At 40.1% G+C, this 21,496-nt stretch overlaps 1 protein-coding gene across 2 annotated transcripts in view; it reads right to left on the bottom strand.

The window, feature by feature from the left end:
- ripor3 (RIPOR family member 3) overlaps positions 1–21,496 on the bottom strand; it is a 60,456-nt gene that overhangs the window by 25,179 nt on the left and 13,781 nt on the right. For both annotated transcript variants that reach the window (XM_084543379.1, XM_084543378.1), the window contains exons 2-3: positions 14,095–14,180; positions 279–377 (exon numbers count right to left, since the gene is read on the bottom strand). In XM_084543379.1, coding sequence (XP_084399505.1) covers positions 279–376 — 98 coding nt within the window. In that variant the 5' untranslated portion in view covers position 377; positions 14,095–14,180. The remainder of the gene's footprint in view (positions 1–278; positions 378–14,094; positions 14,181–21,496) is intronic.

Here is a 21,496-nt window from a genome sequence, read left to right as displayed (position 1 = left end):
TTGAATTACCTTAACAATAGTTTGTCAGTGAAACAGTTCAGCCTGGCTTCTAGACTAACTATCTTAATTACATCATCTAGATGAAACTAAAGTGTCATTCTTCAGATACTAACTGATTTAAAACTTGTGCGTATATCTACCAGCAAGCAGAAGTCTTGTATGTCCTCTACATGAGATGGTTTCACTTTGTGTAACCATCTTATTTGCGTAGGACTGAAAGGATTACCAGAGTTGGTCATTATGACTCAGACCAGCTGTAGCAGCAGTGTGTCACTCACCGTTGTCGACTGGTCAGAGAGCTGAACCCAGTGAACGAGCGGCTTCTGTGGACCAGACCTCCATCTGAAGGAGAGTCAAATCGCAGCTTCACCGACATCCTGCAGACCCAAAACAGAGAGATTTCAGCCACATGTGCTAAACGGTTTCAACCGATGGCCTGAAGATGTCCAGAGATCTCGTTATAGTGTTTTTTTTTAACAAAATCTTTGCCAGTCTTCTGAGATTCTGACCATACAGAGTTGTTTCATTAGAAAGCATCTGACACTGATTACTTTTTGCTTTGGTACTTGGTTAGGTATGAGTACAATTAAAATAAACATATGCCACCTGAGTTTAAATTTTTTTTAATTTTTTTTAATGTCTTTCCATTGTTTCTTAGTATTTCATTGACTTTGTTGTCTATTTTCACCTGGTTGTCAGTTGTCACGCAAACACTTAAATCAACAGGACCACCCTTACTCTCAGAGAATCCACAATAGGAAACAGAGCACCAGCATCTCTGGGGCAAATTAACCAAGGAACATCTTGAAACAGACCCACAAATATGTGCACAAACTGGTTTTCAGATGGGGGCAGCAATATATTTATTACAGCCTATTACTTTAAATGTTATGGCAGAGCACCAGAGGTTTACCCACACTGTTGGCATTACTGGATGTCAGTGCTGGTCTGCTGGCTGCTCCACCATTTACAATTAGACTGAAACATCTCAGGTACTATCAGATTATTCCAATAAGATTTTGTGCAGATGTCTGTGGTGGCCAGAAGGTGTTTCTGAATCAATTTGTTGCCTCTAACAGATCAAATTTTCTTCATTTCTACAGGGAACCACGACTGAATGGATTGGTAAATAAGTGTTTGTTAGAGTCGTGGTTCCCCCTGGTTTTCGTCTCTGCCATAACAACTATTAGATGGATTAACGTGCCACTGGGCACGGATCTTCATGTTTCCCCAGAGTTTTGGATTGGAATTGGAAAATTATTTTTCAGCCTCTGTTTAATCCAACATCCAACAGTGCCAGCGGTGCACATTTTGTGGTCACTTCACTGAGAGCAGTCACTCTGAAGGCCTTAGCCCTAACCCTAACTGTCTTGTGTGTCATTTAATGCCACAAAATGCTTGAAATCTGTACCGTTAAATATGAATTGTATACTAGCTCAGTCATATTTGTTGCTAATTAACAAAGTCAGCGTGCTTACGTGCTAAAAACACTGTAAACATTAAAGGACATTACGTCAACATGTTTGCTTTGTCATTGTTACGTGCAAGGCAGGGGCCAACGTATATTCTGTGTTGTAGTCTCTCTCCTCTCCCCTGTCTCTTTCTGTAGGTGTTGATTCAGCAATTGCATGCTTCAAGCAGCTTTTCAGTTACGTTTGTATTCAATAAATCCTGTTCAGTTTGCTTTACATCCGTGCTCGACTTCATTGGTTTTCTTGTGTTCATTCCTAAATTCCTCTAGACCAAGCACTACAGTGCCTAAAGGTGTGTTGAGACTTATGGTGTCATCTCGGTATGAATTTATGGTGATGAAGATAAAACTGAAACAAAAAGCATGACACAAAACAAAAAGTTCAAACCGTTTAGGTTTCATACACTGGCAGACATGTTGGAGTTCCACAGAAAAAACACGACCAGGAGTGCACATACACAGTCAGAAGGCCATCTGCTCAGTTTTTCATGTGGTTCCAAGCTAAAACAACATCACTGTTCTCTAAATGAACTCAGAATGAGTTGCTGATTAAGTCTTGGTGAACAGAAAACTACTAAACTGTTAGTTTCTGTTAGAATACAGACACTAATGAGGGTCTACACAACAACAAAATATATCATGAATCATTTCTTTCAGTTTAAAGCTGTGCTTTAAATGACTTCAGCAGACTAACTAAATCAAGGTCATCCACTCTCAGTTCTGCTCCTCTTGGACTTGGAGTTGAACCAGCAGCATGGCAGAGATGCTGTACTGCCAGCATAAGAAGTTTGACGTAACCTAGTTTGCAGTTTTGACCCAGAATTTGAGACTCACTCTGGTCCTGATGCCAAACTAAATAGAGTCACCAAGCAACAGCACATAACAGACGAGGATGGAGAAACCAGGTCTGAGCACTGTGAACCAGCCAAGTAAGCACTTCATTTGTCCCTGTAGAGGAAGTTTCTTTTGTTTTACATGGATATTCACGTTTTTTTTCAAGCAATAATTTCCGGCCCATTCATTCAAAGTTGCTCTTCATTGGGAAATTGAAGGTCAAACAGTCTCATGACAACAACATGCAGTGCTTCACATGATTCACTTTTAAGCAGTTTTAGATGAAAACGCTGAGTCCAGAGTCCAGTGGAGCAACAGTTTCCTCTTGAATCACTCTGCTACAGGGAGACATGTCAGCACCAACCTTATCTCTTCAAATTACTTAATGATTTTTAAATTTCACTCAGCGACTCAGGCCACGTCCACACGTACGAAAACGATCTTTTCCCTCTCCGTTTTCCCTTGCATCGTTTCAAGAATATCTGCGTCCACACGGATCCGTTTCAACACGACTGAAAACGCTACTTCATATTCCAGGCCTATAGGTGGCGCTGTTTCAGTTTCAGAAATTCACCAAAAACGGAGAGGAAGAGGCGGCGCATGCGCATAAAGCTTGAGCGCTGTTTACAAATCGGCTTTAGAAGAAACCAAACTCAAGGAGAAATGATATTTTGCCCTGGTAACCCTAATAGGCTCAATATCTTCTCCAGCAGGAACACGAGCATGTAGTCCGCCATTGTTGTTGATGTAGTTATGAGACGTCTCGCGGGATATAAGAGGTGGAGGGCTGCTCGAGGGGTGAGGCGATGACATCATCGAAATGCTCTTCTCCGTTTGTTTTTGCTGTCCACACGAAAACGCAAGAGGTGCGTTTGCGAATTTTTCCAGCCTGGGACCCGGTTTCAGAAAAGTGCGTTTTAGGGCAATGCGTTTACAGGATTCGTGTGGACGATCGGCCAAAACGATGCAAAACATCTGCGTTTAGACCAAATGCGTCTCTGTGTGGACGGCCCCTCAGTCGTCTGTTTTTATCAGATCACAGTTCCATTTTGCGATTTGACAACATGCTCAAAACATCTTATGCAGGCTCCCAAAGGATGAATCTTAATTGACTTTTGCCACATTTTTAACTTCTAGTGCAATATCTGAACAACCGATTAGCATGAATTTTGCATTTGCTTCAAATTCCCCTTAGGATGAATTGTGATTATTTTGGTGATGCTCTGGTTTTCATCTGGCTGCACCATCAGGTTAAAATCTCAACTCTCCATTCGGTGTCATTCGCTTCCTCCTCTGCATTACTTTGTGTTTAGCTCCAATTAGCAAATCTTAGCATGCTATTGATAACGTGAATCAGAAATCAGTTTTACTGACCAAGTGGTTACTAAGACTTTGTGAAGCTGCAGTGTTAGAAAATGATCAGATTGCATTAGTTTCAGTCTTAGCAGTAACTTTTCCTGGGAGCTGTGACACAGTAATATATCAAATCCTGTATATAAATATACCACCATCAGTGGACCAATGGCTCAGTTATCATTGTGTTGACTCAATATATAGTGTCTCAACAGACATGTTAATCTTTGAGACTGACACTTAGCGTTGCAAGAACAGTGTAAAAGTTGAAAGTATAAAGACGAGGAGTTTACGTGCAGTAGGTCTATATACAATATGCGAAACCTGCATAGATTTACAGTTAAATTGTGGTGCAGTATTCACAAAAGAAACCCCATTTAATAATGTCAAACACATCTTTTGTAATTGACATGCTTGACTAAAATATCTTGGGGTTCAGCTCAAAGCACCACTTTGTCTGTGTGATCATGGACTGCTGCTAGTGTACACAGACGTCTTTGCCGTCGGTATTAAAGTCTTGAAACGTGACAGCTGTGTGTTTCTTAATATAAGCTTAACAAATGCTCAGCGTAGGCTTTAAGACATGCCAAACAAAGGATCAGCTCTGTCATTTTAGCTGACAGCAGCAGAATTACATACTTCAGCTCTGGCTGAACGCCACTTTAACCAGCTGTGACTAGTGAAGAATGTGATACACATCCCTCCACCAAACAAGCATACGGTCTGTGTCTGCAATCAGATTACTCCGCTGTCTCTGCTCTGTTACAGTTTAAGGTTATACGGCAACGTTTTTCAACCTGTCACTGCACAAAACTCACTGGTAAAAAGCTTCAGCTGCTCTAGACAGTCATAGCAAACATTTGTCTTATTTTAGTTTCACTGTCATGAGGAAAATGTAGTCATAGTGCCGCCGTACTCTGATATCTGAATGTTTGTTTCTGCTTTGTTTAAAGAAACGATTGCATTCTCTATTAACGTTTCTGTTTCTCGATAGAAATTTGGGGATTTCCTGTGAACCACCAAACATCCACCACATGTGGTCACGAAGCAAAGAAGGGTAAGCCCACGCTGAAGGGGAGGAGGGAGAGTTGTGGTAGTTAGCGTGTTAGTAACAGATGAAGCATCATGAAATACAAACAAGATGGGGAAAAGGATATTAGAGCAGATACTGTGGAAAAATAAGTCAACAATAACCCACACCCTGGACTTGGGTTCGTTTTGGTTTTTATAGTCCTTTTTGCTCTAATTAATCTGCTTTTTGCACTGCCTTATTTTGCACAAACCACAACCTCACTGTCCAATACATAGCAGTTATTTATTTGTAAAGTTTCCACCACCACACTGTACATACAGAATCTCTTTATATTTCTATTTTTCTCTATATATTTTTCCGTGTTGTTCTTTTTTGTGTATATATATATTTTTTTTCAGATTCGTTACAGTTGTTTGTAATATACCTGTCAAATTCGTTATTAAGGAAATTTCATATACATGTGATAAATAAACAACGTCTTATGTCTTAAATAAATTATTGTGAATAAGGTACACAGTTTAGCAAGCTGCAGCAGAAATGAACCCTGAACATCTGTGGAAAACTATTAAAGCAACACGCACACAAACAAGAAATGTCCCTGTTGCCCTTTAACAGCATTTAAAATCCTGACACACCCTGGACTTCTGTAAATGAGCTGTTTAAAGGATCTGGGTCACACACACACACATGCACAGCTGAGATGGCTGGATGATGTGATTCCCAGTTTAAGGGACAGAGAGGCCTCCAGTGTTTACACTGAGAGAGAGTCTGCAGGAAAAAGAGAAACGGTGCAAAAACACAAGGGGGAGTTACATTTGACAGAGAGGAGAGGGGGAAAAGTGGGACAAATATCTCAAATAAAGTCACCTTCATATTTTCCTTACCCTTGGATATGTTCATCAACACGTCTTTGATAAAATAATTCAAACTTGTATGTTTTACTGCAGAATATCACAAAACTTTGTGAATATAGTTCCACATTTCACATTATTGCAACTAACCACTGGGCATTCCTGTAACTTCCAGATGGATTTTAAAGTTGTTTGGGAAAAGTTCTTGTCTATGTAAACAAACTTCAAGCGACATACCAGCGGCCAGATGCATAAAATTTCATAGATTCACAGCAAGTGCTAAGACAGAAATATGCAGACACATTTCAGTAATTATGGAATATTGTGGTGCTTGCACGAGACTTATTTTCATTCCAACACTTGTGGACACAAAGCACGTAGACATGCCCTAGTGAACTGTGTGCCCACTCTCAGACAAGTCGGTGACAAGAATTGCAAAGAAGTAGTGCATTTTGTTTGGTTTGGTTCAACAACAGCAACAATCAGAATAATTAAAGAGAAAGCTTCAGGCTTTCTTAAGTCTAAGGTTTAATAATGTTTTTGAGGCTCACAAGTTTCAGATAAATCATGTTTTCTCCCTTTCTGAATTGAATCTAGCTCAAGTAACTTGTTCAATGCTGCAGTCATTCTGAGGGAACACTGAATGTACCACACGTGGTCTGACGAGGAAGACAATGTTAACAAAATGGAGACTGCGGTGCAACAACTTGAGATACATCTAATGATCCATATTCCAGTGTGGTAGGTGGCAGTAACGCAACTCCGAGCTGGTTTGCCAACCACCAAATAAATTGAATCTAGGCCGACTGGGCCTTTCTGTGTGGAGTTTGCATGTTCTCCCTGTGTCTGCGTGGGTTCTCTCAGGGTACTCCAACTTCCTCCCACCACCCAAAGACATGCTGGTTAGGTTAATTGGTGATTCTAAATTGGCGGTAGGTGTGCATGTGAGTGTGAATGGTTGTCTGTCTCTCTGTGTTGGCCCTGAGATAGACTGGCGACCTGTCCAGGGTGTACCCCGCCTCTCGCCCAATGACAGTTGGGATAGGCTCTAGCCCCCCCGCGACCCTTCACAGGAGAAGCGGTTACAGAAGATGAATGAATGAATGAATGATTGTAGGGAGGGGTGAAATCAGGTATTAATCTCTCCCATAGTCTGATTCCAGCTTCACTGAGACACTAAGTCATCGTTAACAAATCAGTTTAACCATTGCTTTTCTTCACACAAAAATGTTTGCAACTTTCTTTCTAGTTTAAACCTACATGTTTGTAATAATTCCTCACTATGATTCCGTTATGACTAAAACACTAGATGAAACCTCAACCAGGAAGCGGGTCTGTAAACTGTGGTGAATTTTAACATGGACAGCGTCAGTGGCATTTTTACTCTTTGAATCATTGTTGTACTGTGTGATTGTGGAAGTATTTGTATTTCCGTTGTACTCACTGACAAATGCTCCTAGGTTACCAAGTAGTGAAATGATGATATGCTGATTTTGTCTTGTCCACAAAATCTGTTTATTTCTTGCTTGTACATTTTGGGCATCAATTTGACTTAACACGCTCTCTTATTAAATATTTAGTTTAAGCTGTTTTCATTTAACACCACACCAGCGGATTCACTGATGATTAATTAGCTGCTTGTTGGCTGGAGGAGGTGTGCAGACGTCTGACTGCAGCTGGTGGAGCGTTTGGTTGGAATGAAAGTCTCTGTGATTGAAAATGACTGAAAACATGTGAAAATGACATTAAGCAAATAAGGAAGTAAAAAATCTAATTTAGAGTTTCACTGATGAACTAGAACAAATGATTAATAATATCTGGAATGTGATGCGAATGTGAAATGAGGGAGGCACATTCCTAGGGTGATGAAAAAATTCACCGGGGGGCAACAAAGAGGGCAGATGTGTGTGCAGTGCCTCAGGGGGTTGTCTGTAAAAAAGCAGGGGGGAGATCTGGTCTTAAAAAATTAGCCTTGACCTGAAAGTGATTTACGGGGTCCCATGTGGTGAAGAGGTGGGAGGTAGGGGCCCGTGTGTGTGTGTGTGTGTGTGCACACATAAACATTTAAGTGTCTGACATGCGTTCGTTTGTGTGTGTTCCTGTGTGTGTCTTTGTCACCACGCACGATGTACGGGCCTCTGCATGCTAACAGTTCTGTGGCCAGGCCAGAAAAACGCGCACACACATACACAAACAAACACACACAGGTACACACACACACACATACACACACAACTACATGTAAAAGTCAGACAGAAGGAATTCATTTTCTTCTCTCTTCTCCCCTAGTTCTTTCTCTCCCTCCCTCTCAGGGTGTGGTGGTAGGACAGTGAGTTTTAAATGTGGTTTCAGCGGGCTTGTAGGCGATCACTTTCATTTGGCTCGCCGTAATTAGTCTTATTTCCACTTCCAAGTTTTTACTCAGTAATGATCCGTTCCTTCCCTCCGTGGCAGCAGGGCCTGGGCCTTCAGTGGGACATGTTTGGAAGTGAAAAACAGATTAAAACCCCAAATCCTCAAAAGTTGGAGGGCCTCGGGTCTCTGAGCCACATCCTATCAACAGATTCTCTGTTTCTCTGCCGCTTCATTGTAGTGGCCTTTTTGAGGATTAGCACCAGAAGGCCAGCTCTGACAGAACCTACAGCATTGTTTTCCTTATTTTCTGTGGCCTCAAAAGTAAAAGTTTTAGAAAGGTTTCATTAATGTCTGTGTTATTGGCTACATCTACTTGGATGATATTTCTTCAACAGATAGAAACCCTCTTGAGTAGAGATCCCAACTTAACTGTTGCTTGTTGTTACAAGGATGCTGAATAAAATGCCCTGATAAGATATATGTATTTACATGCAGACATGAGTTTTAACAACTGCCTGTTATGCTACCTCCATGTTTCGGTCCATCCTGGAATCTCGTCTCGTCCCCTGATGTTTACCCCACGAGGGGAAAAAATGCACAGAAAGTATTTATTCGAACCAGAGTACAGATCAAACGTTGACAGCGCTGGTGAGAAGGCACTAATGTTTACCTACTGAACAGATTATTAAAGGCTTACACCACCCCTCTCAGTCTGACTGAAAATTCCTTCCAATCGGGCGAATCTGCTCTGACTGAGATGGTCACATGAAGCATTTTTATTTTGATTATTGTGGTTATTAGTGGAACAATGGTGTCAATGTCAGTGCAGCCAATGACTTGGCATTACAAGACTGATGTTTGTGTTTGGTCCTTATAGTGAAACAGCAAAATTATGTTGTGCACCAGTGCCTTCCAAAAATATCCAAAATGATTCAAAAATTACGATGATCAAAGTCATTTAAATTTTACACCGTTGATAACAAAATTGTTTCAAGATGCTTGAAAGCTCCAAGCACCTAGGTGGCAGGAAAAACTCCCTTTTAACAGAAAGAAACCTTGAGCAGAACCCAGCTCATAAGGGGGGCCCTTCTGCTGGAGTCCTGCCGGGTAGAGCTACATTATGTCTAAAGTCATCTTGGACCCTTTTTGCAGTCCTTTTATTAACTTTCTGACAATAAATATTAACACACACTTCAAACTTGGAAAAAGATATGGACAGTGGGCCATGTAACCACATGGACCCGTGGGCCTGTGTAACCTTGTTCTAATCTGTCCTGCATCTTGCCTTTAGTGAAAACATATTTTCTTGTTTTCTTCTTCCCTTTCAGTTTTGTTTTCTCCTTTGTCTCCCTCTGTTTTTTATGCGATTGCCTTTCTTACCTCCCCACCAGCCTCCGCTCTCTCTGCTCATTTCCAAACGTCTCTGGCTCGCAGATCATTGTAATCATTAGAAGAGGGCTTTAAATTACTTCTCTGGGATTCTGCCCAGTTTCCAAGTAAACAAAGATCTACAAAGCATCGTTTATTGTCTTAAGAGCAAATCTATCTCTGCAGATCGTCATTTGCCAGAGAAGTTAGTTGTCATGTATTATCGGATCAAAGACATACTTGAACAAAAGAAGAGAGAGAGAGAGAGAGAGAGAGTGTATGCGTGTGAAGGGATTTAGAGGATTTAACAATTGTATATTTAAATTAAAACATTTGTTATATTTATGTAGTTTCTGTGTGTTTCAGATCACCACTGACACTCGGTCAGCCCCTCAGACTCATGATTGGTTGGCTCATTTTGGAAGGGTTATGGGTCATGATGACTCATGTCCCTCAGGGTGAAGAACTATGTTGGATGGAAGAGCACACATACACACACAAATCCTCATCAAGAATGTTAAACATTTCTATTAAAACAAACTGAAGACTCTTAACCCCTTGACCACTGAATTGATTTTTCAGTTATATAAAGAAATTAATTATTTGTGTTTTTGCTTACCACTCCGACCGGTCCTACGAGAAACTAGTGCTTCCAAAAGGTTCCTAGGAATTTTTTGAATTTGCACAAACCGAGCGACACTCTGCGACAAGGGGTTAAGCTTCATTCATGCTATAGTTGTGTGCTGTAGACATGCAACTCTTTGAGACATGGGACTACACTTCAAGGCTAATGCGGATGGAGAGATTTGTTTTATGTTGCTACCACTACCAGATGCTTTTGAGTGACAATATGATGCACTCCTTTTATGATAAGACTTCTGTGGGCAACAATAAAAGTCACAGTTCTTGGACTCTAGGGACACCTAGCCAGCAAACTAAACTAGTACAATATAAACTCACATTCCTAAGAGAGAGAGTGCTGATACTAGGGGTTGTACAGACTTGTCAGCTAGTCTGTTTGTCAACTTCACTGCAGTGTCATGACGCTTTAAGCATCATCAGTAACAACATGGACACTTCCTACAAGACAGGTGAGGAGCCCAGTGGGTCAATGTAGCAAACTAGCAGCGGTTCATCAAGTGTGTAGAAATACTTCACTAAAGATGAAGCCTATACTACTGTGACATGCAAAATGTGTAAGTCAGTCTGAAGTCATCTGAAAAGGCTTCCGCTAATGCTAGCAGAGGAACGGTCCAAATCCTCTAGACAGCAGTCAATTAAAAACTTCACCAAACAGAGAGGAGGCTGCAAATCAACAATTTGTTGGTGAATTTCATTGTTAAAGTTATTAGACCTTTAGCTGCAGTACACGGAGAAGGCTTCAGAGAAATACTGGATTTTTTCTTTAACCCATCTACACTATCCCGTCTTCCATCATGCTGTGTAGTACTATTAAATGCTATTGATGGTGCTGAGTTGCAGCCTGTTTTTATACAGGCTATACATATCTGCAGCAACAGTATGTAGCACATGAGCTCTCTGTTCTCAGCATATATATATATATTCAGGTCAAGAATATAGATTTCATTGTTGCAAAGCATTACTTTCTACTAGTGACTAGTTGGTGTCGACTTGACTTTCACCACATAACAGTCGACTTTAAAAAATCTGAAGTTGTGCAACCCCTAGTATGCAGCCTTCTTATTCTCAATTTAATGTTGCATCACTGTTTATCTTTTATTCTTGAGCTCATCATTACATACATCTTGAAGCCAACTGTAATGCTGAGCTGTTTGTTTTTAGGAGAGAGTGGGAGGACTAAACTATCCCTCCACATAGTGAAGCGTTGACCCAGAACATCACAACTTCTCACATATAATCAGAGTATGAAGGGAGAAATATTACGTCAGTATAATAAATACATCACACTTGACAGAGTCGGTGTTTGGCAGTTTCCTTGCCAAAGTGCTTGCAACACAAACTTATGATCCTCCGTGGCTGATGTTCTTTTGCAAAATCATACCCTAGTACCTTGACCACATGCTGAGGTTTTGTTTTTGGGTCATCTGATCGATTGTTGTTTTAAGTGAGTGAATTACCACTGAGTTCGGGGTCTGTTAACACCAGCTTTCAACAGTCTGCTCTGTCAAAATGTTTGGATTTAGTTTGGAGAGCAAAGAAAGGAAGAAGTGAAAAAGAGATGGTGATGCAGGGTGATGGGAAAATATGATGAAGGATCCTGAGAAGATCTTGGTAACTCTTTATTTTATGGGTCTGGCGATTTGCCTGAAACTTTCTTCGCTGTTCCCTAAAAAGTTTATAGGATTTAGGTGTAAATTACATAAACATTACTAAGAAAAAGTCACACAAATATTATTACTGATTAATGCTTGGTTTATACTTCTGCAGCATATCTAAAATGTTGTATGTAATTATAGTTGTATGCAATTATAGTTGTTAACCGGCGTGTCAGCATTGTCCCTTAATTACGATTTCAATATGGAGCATGTTTCAGTCAAGAAAAAATATCTCTCCATGGAATAGGATAGTCCTAGAACAACAAATGCCTTAATCACTGTTAACAGTTCGACCTTTAAGGTTATTTCACTGTCAATATCTTTTACAACAGTGGTGATACTGGGATATAAACATCTAATTTCTCCAATGGCAGCCACTCTGTTGTAAATTCAACAGCTCAGGTGATGTATATGACTATGTTTCTTCCTCTTCTGTCCATCACAGCATAAAACCCGCCACAACGATCTGGTTTGCCTGGCATTTTTTCACCAGCCATGAAAAATGCCGAAGAAAGCGACTCCTGACCGTAAACACCCACAAAAAATTTTTGGGCGGGGGAACTTGGGGTTAAATTTTTTTGGTGTACTCCAAACAGTGGCTGAGTTAATAAATGTTGAAAGGAGCAAAGACATCTGAGTCAATGGTGGTGCAGCTACTACATGACTTATGATTATTTAAAGTCGCCTGTTATGTGATGAAAGTCAAGTTGACACCGACTAGTCACTGATGACGTCACTAATACAAACACAGTAGAAACTAATGCTTTGCAGCAGTTAAATCTATATTCTTGACCTGAATACATATGCTGAGAACAGACAGCTCATGTGCTACATACTGTGTGCTGCAGATATGTATAGCCTGTATAAAAACAGGCTGCAACTCAGCACCATCAATAGCATTTAGTAGTACTCCACAGCGTGTTGTAAGATGGGATAGTGTAGCCGGATCAAAAAATACAGTATTTCTCTGAAGCCTTCTCTGTGTACTGCAGCTAAAGGCCTAATAACTTTGACATTGAAATTCACCAAAAAAATGTTGATTAGCAGTCTCCTTCTCTCTGTTACCACAGGTCGTTTGGTGAAGTTTTTAATTGACTGCTGTTGAGAGGATTTGGACCTTACCTCTGCTAGCGTTAGCGGATGCTACTCTGCTCTGAATTGCTGTGACCTGTAGTTAAGAGGCATACACACTGGAGACTAGCAACATGGAATGTTAATGAAGTTCAGCCAGTTGTAGCGATGATAAGCAAAAATCTTTGGCAACAAACAGTGAGTGTTTGATACAGTTCACTGACATATTACTGAAGCACAGAGTTTTTTCCTTTTTAAAAAAACAAAAACAAAAAAATCCTTGAATAAAATGAGCAAGTATTTAATAATCGTGGCAACATTTTTAGCAAATGGTAAATAATAATAATGAGCTTATGACATATGAAAAGGATGCCGGCCCAGTAGTAAATGATAAACATTAAGTAACCAGTGGTTCAAAAATAAAAGTAGTGGTGGAATAAGAAGAGCAAGATTTACTGTTGAAATGTGGACAAATACGTACAAGAGGTTGGATAAAATTAAACTTTTTGTCTTCTTATGCTTGTAAGCAACACTATACTAAATGAATAAAGCAAATGACAAAAGAGACAAACTAAACCTGACATGATATAAACTAATTATGTAGGCTGAAAAAGAGAGAAAAGAGAGAGAATGAGAAAGAATGAGTGAGGAGTTGTCCTCCTCTGCATTTCTCTGGCTTCTCTGCTAGTCTCTCTTTCCATCTTTTTCTGTTTTCTCAGCTTTTTCTCATGGCACTGTTTTTGTCTGCTGACTCCTCTCTTTTCTCATTTGTGACTCTTTCTACCTCCCTCCGTCCCTCCTCTCCTGCTGCCTGTCGTTCACCTTCCTCCCCCCTCTCCCCGCTGTGTGTTGTGTTATGTAGTGATATCCAGGGTTCCTGTGTGTTCAGGCCGAGCCAGAGCAAAGATTAAAAGACTCTAAAGTAACTTAATCTCCTAAATCTATTGACATGAACTCTTTCACACACAGCGTACATCTCTGTTTTCCTAAGAAGATACAAACATCTGGGCTCTTCCCACACACACACACACACTTGCCTGGATTCTCCATGTCTTCAAAAGATACAAACATCTGCACTTTCCAACTCATGCACAACAATCCTGGATATATCTTTTTCTCCAGGAAGATGAAAAACATCTGCCTCCAACACAGATACATACACACATACTGAGTGACCATCAGCTGGCATCTTGATGAACTTAACTGATTGTGTTGATCAATAAACAGCGCAGTGAGGAACTATGTGAGCAATGCAGATGATAACTTTGGCATCCAGATATGGATTACTCTTAAAGTCCAGGATGTCTGTGTTTAATTTACAGGCTTTCATCAGAGTATCAGCGACATCCAGACACAAGGATGATTTATTGTGAAGAGACAAAGAGCTTTATCACGAGTGTTGGGACAGAATCCGTCAGCATTATTTGAAAATAGGCAAACTGTTCCTATTTCTGTTCTTACTTTGTTGTTCTGTTACATCTGATGGAAACATCCAAGCTGTGAAGTCGTCAGATTGCCGTGCCGTCACTTCATCTTTACACAACACGCTGAAACAAGAAGAAATAAAGATGAAATGTGTTGTGAAATATTCTGCTGTAAAGTTATAGGGTAAAAATGAAACTGAAAGATATAAAAAAAAAAACAGGCATGTAAATCCTTAGGTCATTTTGTTTGCCACCACAAACAGATCCTAAAGAGGTCTCTTCTTTACATGGTTTTGATGGAAGTCATCAGTGCAAAATCCACAGTCCTCTTCATGTATGAAAATAAGATTTTGAGTTCAGCCATTTTTTTTTTTTTTTTTACGTCTGTAAGCAACACTACTCTGCAGATACAGTAGTTTGCAGAGGTTTAGGCTTGTTAGATATACTGTGATCAGCCGCAACATTAAAACTGCTGACCCCAGAAGTGAATAACATTGACCATCTTGTGACAATCCAATGTTCTTCTGGGAAACTTTTGGACCTGGCATTTATGTGGATGTTACTTAGACATGTACCACCCACCTAGATCAGACCAGGCACCCCCACCCCATAGCAATCACACTCCTTGATGGCAGCAGCCATCCCCAGCAGGATGCAGCCCGACACAGACACACACACAAAAACAGTTTAGGAACAACTCAAAAAACATGAAAAAAGGTGTTGACCTGGCCTCCAACTTCCCCAACAAAACTGTTTTTTTCATAACTGTTTTGGAGGCACAAGAGAGACCTACACAATATTAGGCAGGTGGCCATAATGTTATGCCTGATAGATGTATTTAGATTCTCATCAATCACACAATTCCATTAAGCAAAGCTTCTGATTCATCCTAATAATTATGCAGCATTAAAACCACCAAAAACAAACAGCTGGAGTCAAAAAAGGTCAACAGTATATTCAGCAACAAGAAGAACAAAGAGTCCTGCAACAGACACATCCACATTGAGCCAGTCAGGGATTATATCAAAAGACAGAAGAACTGTGGTAAGTTCTCCAAGATGCTGTAATAACCAACATGAGAAGTGATTTGACAAATTGTGCTCAAGCCTAAAATGTTTTTATAGAGCTATGGAACTCTGTGAGATGATGGAAGTAAAAGCGAAGATTTGTTTCTGTGTTAGATAACGATCAGCGTTTGGAATAACTCATCGTACGTGAACAGAGCTGATGTATTGACGCACAAAGCAGAGACAGTAAACTTGCCCCTGCTTCACCCGGTTAGACTGAATAAAATTTGAACTTACTCAATTTCCTCGTTGGGAATTCATTTTCAGAAACTCTGGCAGAGAGATGAAGCAGGTGCGAGCCAGTGTTTTCCTCAGTTCAGTTTGAATCTATTTACATCTTCTCTACTGTCTTATTTACAAGCCGAGCCTGATTTACATCCAGTCTGGGCACCATCTGTCTTTCTGGACGCGTTTCTTTTGTCTTCGTCTAACACAGATAATTCAGCATCTCTGTTTCTCCGACTTGCGAGAGGAAAAAAGACGGAATCCCAGTTTTTCCTGCTGTCTTCCTCCTTCTCTTATTCGTCTCCTTTAACTGTGTCTGTGGAGGAAAAACTAACACAGATAAGAGACGCAAATATCCCTCTCTACATTATTCTGCCTCCTCTCTTATTTATCTTTCTGTCAGCTTCATGTTTTCTCTCTTTTTTTTTATTTCTGATACAAGGGACATGTGGAGGAGGAAACAAGGAGGAAGAGGAAGAGGAGGAGAAGAGTTCTGGGTTTGCAATCATGCAAACCCTTCACGGCCTCCTCCACTGATCAGGCCTGCTGTCAGCACCACTTAAACTGAGCCCCAAACACGCAGAACACACACATACATCAAACACACGCACAGTATAAATACATACTTCAGTTATCCTTGACAATGTATGCTTTATCTTTTATAATCCTTTCAAACGGAAACACCTTGTTGATGATAAAAGATGAATAAGTGACATGATGAAGAGGAAATACTCACAAACTGGCAACCCAGATGTTGCTCTCATTAATAGTATATAACAAAGTGCTACATTGTCGGGTACAGTTGTTTTGAGACACTGCTGCTGAATGACTCTGAAGAAAGTTTGAACATTCACGGCCACCATAAGATGAATTCTGCTTTCTTTGTGATCATCTGATTGACTTTTTTTTGGACTTTAATGTTTTAATGAAACATCCCGGTAGTCTGAAAATGAACCCTAATAAGTCATACATTGTAATTTGTCCAGTATTTTAGCTTTTGTCCAAACAAGTGACATCCTCACCTGCCACAGCTCTGCTTTAGCCTCAGCTTGCTAACATGCTAAGCTAAGGCGGTGAACGTGTTTAGCACTGTACGAGCTACACATCAGCACAGTTGCCCATTTTCATTCAACACTCCCTCTGCCAGAGTGATGGCTCTCTGGAGTGTGTTGAGCCTGATGCGGCTGTAGGTTTTATCTGTCCATGTGCTGCAGACATCAGGTTGTTGATATAAGAGGCTAACAGAACCTGGAAGAAAAGATGTTCACAGCAGATGTATAATATGACTACCAGAAGGTCCTGATAAATAGGCTGGAAATGATTTGTACTACTGGATGGAAGCTTGTTAGGAATTTAAAGTTGTCATATATCAGAATATTTTGATGACAAGACCAGAACTCTAATCTATAATTCAAGTTGGACAATTTGCAACGCAGCACTGGAGCCACCAAATTTATTCTCTCATCTTCCTTCGCGGAATGAAACATTTAAAATGTTGCTGCCACATCAAATCCAGTTTCATTAATATTTTTAAACACTTGTTTCAACAACTAATAATTTAGCTTCTTCCATGTTTTTGCCCCAAATGGAAACAAGTCACAACACATGGGTATTACACCACATGGGGCAAACATGCAGGAAAAAAATGGATTTATTCTAACCAGAGAGAAACAATCAGATGATGGAAGTGATTTCAGTATTAGCTGCTTTTGACAGCTAGCTGAGCAGCTAAGATGTCACAATCTCTTATGCCAAGATCCCAGGCAAAACACATTTAGAGGCCCCGTTCAACTGAAAAAAACAACAACAAAAAAACGACCAGCAGGCTAGCAATTAGCTAGCCAGCTACCAACCAACAAGAAGATATCAGATACCTGGCCTAGTCAACGGCAGTATGCAACATGTCATTTCAAACCCACAGCCAATGCGTTATGAAATGTGAACTAAATAAATGCTGCTGGCTTGTACAGCAGCTAAAAAACAGAGAAATATAGAGTATTCCCTTGTCTATCGTGGAGGTTACGATCCAGACTCCCCCCGCGAAAAGAGAATCCGCGAAGTAGCGACCACATATTTATTTTATTATTTACACTGTTTTATATGTATTTATTTTTATTAATTATACTGTTGTATATGTATTTTAAAGCTTTATGAACTCTTCCCACACTCTTATTAACCTTTTCCATACTCTTATAAACACTTTCTATGCTCTTAAACACTTTCTACACTCATAAACATACTGTGGCGTCCGACCGGACGTTAAAAGGATGACGAGGAGTTGGTTGCAAACCTTTCTTTTATTACATGAACCGTAATAGTTACTGTCAGCCGTAACTACGCCAAAACAACAACAATGACAGATAACTTATCTGACAGTTCTCCGTTCTTCCTCTGCTCCTCACTCATACCTGCTAAACACAAACGTAAGACTCTCTCTTCCTCACCTCACCCCCTCGCTTTCTCATCCAACCACATACCTGCCCGTACCATACACATTCACAGACAGTCAGAAATCACAGAATTTAAACATTATAACAAGAACATTACTGCAGGGTCACTACACTACATACGTAATAATTTTAACAGCAAAAAAAAAAAACGAAAGTTCACACAGCGCTTGGTGTATGCGCAGGATGATGCGATTTTATTGCCCGTATTTTCCAGCGACATAGCAAAATTTCCATGATATAAAATTAGATATGTATGAATTAAAAACTCGCAAAGTAGCTAGTCCACGAAAAGTGAACCGCGAAGTGGCGAGGGAACACTGTAGCTTCCAACCAACATGAAGACATCAGATACCTGGCCTAGACAACGGCAGTATGCAGCATGCCACGTTTTCTAGTACCAGTTATAGTTAGGAACAATAAAGATAGTGGAAAGACATACATTTATACTTCTTGCACACCTTGAGACAGTGTATTAGTTCAAAATGAACTGAATCAGATTTTGAATGCCTGTTTGAAGCTTTAACACTTCTTCACATGCTTTTTTAAAATTAGATAGCAGCATGTTAAGTTAAAAGCTTGAACCTTTTTTTTTTCTCATTATGTGCAGAGGAGGTAGGACCCAAACACAGGACACAACCCTAACCCTAATCCAGGAACAGGAAACAAAACAACTTTAATGAAACTTACAAATCAGGAGCAAAAAGCACTGCAGTGTGAGGCAAGACAAAAAAACTGAAGCAAGACAAAAGTCTGGAAACCAGGAGAAGCTGAACAGAAACACTAAGCAACGCATGAACAAGCAGGTGACTCAACAGACGAATTGACAAAAGGAAAAACAGGACTGTACATACACACATGGGCTGAGGGGTTAATGAGACACCGGTGTGATGTGATTAGATACAAGGAAAAACCAATCAAACATTCAAAGGGGGAAACACAGGAAGTAAAGCAGGACATGAAACAGCAAGGAAAAATCTGTGTTGTTGGTTTTTTTTGAAGCATTCTGTTTGTGCTGTAACCTTCGCGCTCTTAAATCCCTGTGCACATGGAGTCTGATGGTTTTAGCAGAAGCTGAGGAAGGATGCACTTTGCAGGTCTCACAGCTGTAACTGCGCCTTGGGATTCACTTTGGCTTTAAAATACTGATTTAAAGTTGCCTGTTGGAACTACAAAGATCATCCATTAAACTGAGACAATAAGTGACAGTATTGGTTCCATGTTTATGTTCAGTATGAAAAAAGATGAATAAAAACACTATGTATTTGTAGAGTAGAGAGGCTGGTGGGTTCAATTCAGCAACGTCTACTTAGAAACAAGCTCGCACACATCTCTTCTCCCCCTTTTGTTTCGGCCTGTGAGCGTCACAATCTGGAGCTCCATCCAGATAAACCAACATTTTGTCATGGTATGGACTTTTTAAATATTTTCTGTGACCCTGTTTGGTTTATCTTGTGTTTCCTGTTTTTATTATGTAAGCTTCTTCGTTGTTGCTTCACTTCCTGTCTGTGTTTTCCCTCTGATTGTAGGATTGGTTTCTCCTTGCGTGTTCCTCCATCATTAGTTTCACCTGTGTCTCGTTCACCACTCAGCCCATATATAGTCCTGTCTTTCTCTTTGAACTTTGTCCAGTCGTCTGTTTAGTAACCTGTTTCCTCAAGCCTGTCTTCCCTAGTTCCTCATACCTTGGTTTGTGCTATCTTGGATATTACCTGCCCAAGCAGCAGCGCTTTTTGTTTTTGTTTGTAAAGTTTTGTTTCCTGTTCCTGCCTCCCATTGTGTCCTGCGTTTGGGTCTCACCACAGCACTCAGCATTTAACACATTTGCTCTCACATCCACACTGATGGCCAATCAAGAATCACCATGCAGGCAGTGCAGACTCCACGCCAGAAATTTGATAACCTGTGCCACAATCCATTAAAATAATAAATGAATCTATGGACACCTCCAATCTGATTTAATCAGCAACTAAAGATGCCAAATAGTATCTGATTTGCTGGTGATGCTGATCACTCAAACAGCATAAAAGAAGGATTCTTAAAATCCTAATGCTACATTCACAGTTGCTGCTTTTAAATACCTAAATAGCTCTCTCAGAACTGGACCTGTGATACATTCTAAAGCACAGAAACACCCATAAATATTAATATGCACAGAATACTACACAATCTGATCATAAGCCGCAGCAGGAGCGAACACATGGAGGTGATTATCTAAATAAATCAGGAATTAGGGAATTTTCTGTTTAATATTCAGACCTAAACTATAAAAACAAGCCCTTTCGACTTCCTTTAACCCCGATCTCTGCAAATCGTTGCTTTAATTTCTGCATTTCTGTCCAATTGCCAAGGTATTTCTTTGCATTACTGTAGCTGGTGGCCTTATGGAGCAGAAATATGATATGTGTGGCACAGCATGCAGGGCTTCACTGAGACGAGACGTACTGTGGCTCAGCAGGTAATTTTCGGAAAATCTGGCCCAAAGGTTGCACTATTGCCACAACTGCAGGGGTCCACAGTTAAAAATGTATGCACTCATAATACTGGACCGCAGGAAGCGTCGATAAAAACATCAGCCACATGTCTAAAAAAAGTGTTTTTATTATTGTAGTATTTTGCAACTTGTTCTCCTTGTTATAAAGCCACTTGGAAAAATGAATATAATGATTTATAATCTTTGTTCTTTATATGGGAAGCTTTTTGCCCATGTTTTTCCTTTTACATGACTGACTTCACTTGGCACAATGTAGGCCCTGCAAAGGACCCTGTAGTGTGAGTTTGGCCGATCTGGAACTTCATCCAAGTGTGAAATGGAAATTCTTGTTCTGCCTCCTGAGGCCACAACCATTTTGCCTAGACAAATGGCACTGGTGGGGGGCATCCTGGCTCAGAAAATCCAGGCGCGACCATTTTTATGCGTTTAACCTCAAACTGATCATTTGTGATTTGCAGTTCTGAGTCAGACCAGAGAAGAAAGGTGTTTCACCAGGTTCACTGGTTTTCAGCAGGCTCTTTTCTCGTCAGCAGGTAGAGAAAAAAAAAAAACCCAGATGCATTGGAAAACTGGTCATGAAACCGTGAAACCACTGAACCCCTGTTACAATGAGTGCAGACACACGGCTGACTTCCTGCACCTGGCACTCAAACACATGGAACAATGATCCATGAGCTTAATTAGAAGCTCCTGGTGGATTTGAAACGGTGAAGCGGGTGAAAAATGTGAACTGTATTCATACTTCAGTAACAGTCAAACAAATGAAATGAAAAGTAAATCGACATGAGCTGCTTTTGGTTGGTTGAAGACCACTTTGGAACATATGCAGATGTAGTTGTTATGCTATCAGACAGATGTTACAGATTCTTGGTTTTGAAACTGAGCATGTAGAATTACATTATGAATTTAGCAGGGTTAGTTGTCATTTCATAGAGTGAGAAGATTAAGGGTGAGAAGATGTTATTGTGGTTGTTAATTCTACATAATTTAGTACATAAAGAAATAATTTTTTTTATCTTTAAGTTGATAAACAAATTATAATGCAGTCTAATAATTCTGCTTTTTACTGAAAAGCATTCAAGTAAATGTAACATATTTAAGCTCCACTGAATTGTGCAGATTCTATGTGTCCAAGTTTGCTGAGTCAGTGATTTATTTGCAAAAAGACAGCATGCATATAATTTGCCACATGTGCGTGAGACTGTG

This window comes from Chelon labrosus (assembly GCF_963514085.1).
Source record: "Chelon labrosus genome assembly, chromosome: 4".
NCBI lineage: Eukaryota > Metazoa > Chordata > Actinopteri > Mugiliformes > Mugilidae > Chelon > Chelon labrosus.
Note: the sequence above shows the minus strand (reverse complement) of the source record. Positions and strands in the feature narration are given on the sequence as shown.